This window comes from Triticum aestivum, chromosome 7A (assembly GCF_018294505.1).
Source record: "Triticum aestivum cultivar Chinese Spring chromosome 7A, IWGSC CS RefSeq v2.1, whole genome shotgun sequence".
NCBI classification, from domain to species: Eukaryota; Viridiplantae; Streptophyta; class Magnoliopsida; order Poales; family Poaceae; genus Triticum; species Triticum aestivum.
Genome location: NC_057812.1, coordinates 159,022,713 through 159,025,939, shown reverse-complemented (window position 1 = coordinate 159,025,939; position 3,227 = coordinate 159,022,713). Strand labels below are relative to the sequence as shown.

At 49.1% G+C, this 3,227-nt stretch overlaps 1 protein-coding gene across 2 annotated transcripts; it reads right to left on the bottom strand.

Annotated features, from left to right (window-relative positions):
* Positions 1–1,121: 1,121 nt before the first annotated feature.
* LOC123150455 (protein starmaker) lies at positions 1,122–2,516 on the bottom strand. Of its 2 annotated transcripts, XM_044570304.1 has the most exons (3): positions 2,160–2,516; positions 2,020–2,116; positions 1,122–1,896 (listed from the first exon to the last, which is right to left on the bottom strand). In XM_044570304.1, the coding sequence occupies exons 2-3, from the start codon at positions 2,104–2,106 to the stop codon at positions 1,399–1,401; spliced, it is 585 nt and encodes a 194-aa protein (XP_044426239.1). In that variant the 5' UTR covers positions 2,107–2,116; positions 2,160–2,516; the 3' UTR covers positions 1,122–1,398. The 2 variants fall into 2 exon arrangements, with proteins under 2 accessions (XP_044426239.1, XP_044426238.1); XM_044570303.1 differs by having other exon boundaries at positions 2,020–2,499.
* Positions 2,517–3,227: the final 711 nt, after the last annotated feature.

Below are 3,227 nucleotides of genomic sequence, written 5' to 3'. Positions count from 1 at the left end.
TGTCCCGTTTTATTTAAAAAGAATACACGTTTGAATCACTTAATTACTTGAATTACTAATTTAGTAAGTAAATTTAGCATAGAAATACGGAAAAATTAACGCCCACACGTGTGGGTGTTTGCATCTTACCCACACGCGTGGATCCGCATCCGTTTGTGGGTGTATGAATCTTGGCATGTTTGAGGTGTCACGTAGGACTGGGCTGGTCTATGGGCATTCACCCGGTCGCGCACACGTCTGTTTCACCACACGGAGAAGTCGATGTATGGGCGTTTAGCAGTTTGCATACACGCCAATTTCCACTCACGCACAAGGGCTGGGGTGTGGGCATTTGCCATCTCGCCCACACGCCCATCTCCTCTCCCACACCCAAGCTGCCAGTTGTCATGCATTTTGCAGTGTACATGGCAACTGCCCTAGTGTGCTTGTAAGCAGATAGCAACTCTCTCTTTTTTTACCCGAACATGTCAGTTGCCATATGTTTTGCAGGGTACACAGCAACTGCCCTAGTGTGCTTGTAAGCAGATGGCAACTCTCTCTTTTACCCGAACATGTTGTTTTGCCATGTCTCTTTAGCGCTACACGGCAACTGCCTAGTGTTAGTAGGTGACAACTCCTAAGATTTTTAAATCATGGCAACTGTAGTAAACCAGACCATACATGGCAACTGCTTAGTGTTAGTAGGTGGCAATCTCTAAAATTTTCAAATCATTGCAACTATAGTAAATCAGACCATACATGGCAACATCTGCAGTTGTCCAAAATGGCATCTGACACTTGACCTGAGATGGCAACTGCAGTTGAGCCATGACACTGTAGTTCAGCGACATGACAACTGCAGGTAAACAGACATTGAAGAGGATCCGAACCATGGCAACTGCGGAGACGCGTGGTGACTGTCACGCTGGGCGCGCGGGACCGTTGAGAGACGTCGTGTGGACGTTATGCATTTTGCCCACACGTAGGCGTGTGAGATGGACCGCAAGGAATAAAAGAGGCGTGTGGACGTTAATTGTTTGCCCACACGTAGGCGTGTGGGCTGATCTTTTTAGACACCACACAAAACGTGTGGGCAGATCCCTTGACGCCCACACAAGTGGCAGTTATCGTCGTCCTAGAAATAAAAGATAACCAGCCATAGCCCGTAGATACATCATGGAAATAGACATGTTTCTAGAAAGAGCAGAAGGGAACAGAGATAGATATATGGATAAACATCTCTAGAAAGAGATAATACATGTGGCAGATAATAAAGATAATAAAACAGGGTGCACATTAACAGAGTTGTTATGGTTCCGGGCACGCCTCTATCTCGTCGTCGATCTTGTGGGACATGACCACTACCTTCTCGTGCAGCCTCCGCTTCTCTCTCCATCCCCTTGGACGTGTAATGGCGGCTCATGTTGTCCAGGTCCTAAATGCCGGGCAGCTCTTTCCCTTTGATGGCCATGATAAAACTAGTGGCCCCGTCCGCCATTCGAACCCGCCGAGGGCTGCCTCCGCCGCCGCTGCCCTACGTTCCGCTAAAGATATAAACTTCTCTGCCTCCAACTCCCCCTCTTCTTCTTCACCTTCTTCTTCTTCTTTGGAGTCAGAATTTTCCTCTGCCTCCTCATCCTCATGACCACCATCATCATCATTGTCTTCTGAGTCAGAGTTCGAGTCTGATTCCGAGTCCGGGTGCAAGCATGAGTATATTTCTAAGTATAAGTCGGAGTCAGAAAGTTTCTTGTAGCCAGGAAGTATGCCACGCCTGAGATTCGCCTTATGCCTTTCATCTTGTATCCTGATCCACTGGTTGATCTCATCCACGTAGTCAGGGTCGTTGGCCAGGCAGTCGTCCCCGCCCTCGAGCTCGAGGTAGGCCTCCTCGCCCAGCTCCTTGACGATCCGAGCCTGGCGTAAAAGGGGACTTGCTTTATTTTAGAATTCCGTAATGAAATTCAAAATAGTCTAGCAATTATATTAATCTGATATATATATATATAAAGAACCCTAAATTAAAGCCGTCATCCGAACCTTACGGTCAGCGCGTTTCCTCCTGTATCGAGCGACGATCTCGTCGTATGCCGCCGCCGCCGCATCTTCCTCTTGCGCCTCGATCATCTCCAGCTCAAAGATGGTTGGGTTACCTTGTACGTCGCCTGCAGCCATGGTCAGGTCCTTGGAGTTCCTCTCCAGGTCGACGTGTTCTTTGGTGGAACTAACTTCGGCCATCACGGGTGGATCCATGAGCTTCGTCTCGACTCGATGCGGGTTGTGGATTTGAGCTGTGTTCTTCACCCTGAGTCTCTGCCTCCAGATTTAAAGAGGATGGAGGGGGAAGGGAACCCTAGTTAGCAGAGTCGGCTTCCTCTGCTGCGGTCGGAATCGGAACCAGAACCACGCGCAGTACGAGCCGGAGCCGGAACCAACGCCTCCATCGAGTCCGGTCAGGTTGCTACTACCTTCTCAAGCTCCAAGGCCCAACTGCAGGTACGCATTGAGTCTCGAATAAGAAGAACCTGTGCGCGCAGTGCACCTATATATATGAGCCGGCCCAATAGCTTTGATTCGATTTTTTTTATTCCGAAAATAGTTTTTCACCTAATTGACTTTACGGAAGTAAAAAATATACTGTATATTAGAATCAGTTCAAACGGCGAAAAGTTTACCCTTCATCTAATAGAAATATTCATATTGCACAAAAATTGTTCCTTTGCTGCAAAGAAAATATTTGGGTTTTTTCCCACAAAAAATATTTTGTTTTATTTATCCTGAATAATAATTTTTATTTAATTGGACTCGGGATAGAAATATTTAACTCCCGATGATGAATCACCGGCTCAGAAAGCTATATGTGTGGCACTCGGCTTCGGCAATGTGATGGGCGGGGAGGGGGAGGAGGATGCGATGTGGACGGCGCCGGAGCGCGGCTTAAATAGCTGCGGCCAGGCCATGCGTAGGGTCGGTCAGCCGCTTCAATGCGGCGCAACGGCCGGAGTCGGTTCCTTGGGAACTTGCGTCCGCGTGGAAGCGGCAGCTATCAAGAGGTCGCGTCGGTCAGTATTTCCCTCCCGCCCTCCAGACACATCGCGGCATCGATGTTGGCCTGCGCGTGCTCTAGGCCGGCATGAATGTGGGGTAAGCGGCGTGTGCATCAGAAGGAAAGCACGGGAGAGGCGGGTCACATGTTTTTGGTGGGTCGTGGCGGTCAGAAACGGGCTTCGGAGCGGTTTGGACTCTCG

Excerpts from the sequence above, each read along its gene's own strand:
- LOC123150455 (XM_044570303.1), bottom strand. The coding sequence starts at position 2,232 with ATGGATCCACCCGTGATGGCCGAAGTTAGTTCCACCAAAGAACACGTC. Across the intron at positions 1,897-2,019 it reads GGAAACGCGCTGACCGTAAG|GCTCGGATCGTCAAGGAGCT; the intron begins GTTCGGATGACG and ends CTTTTACGCCAG.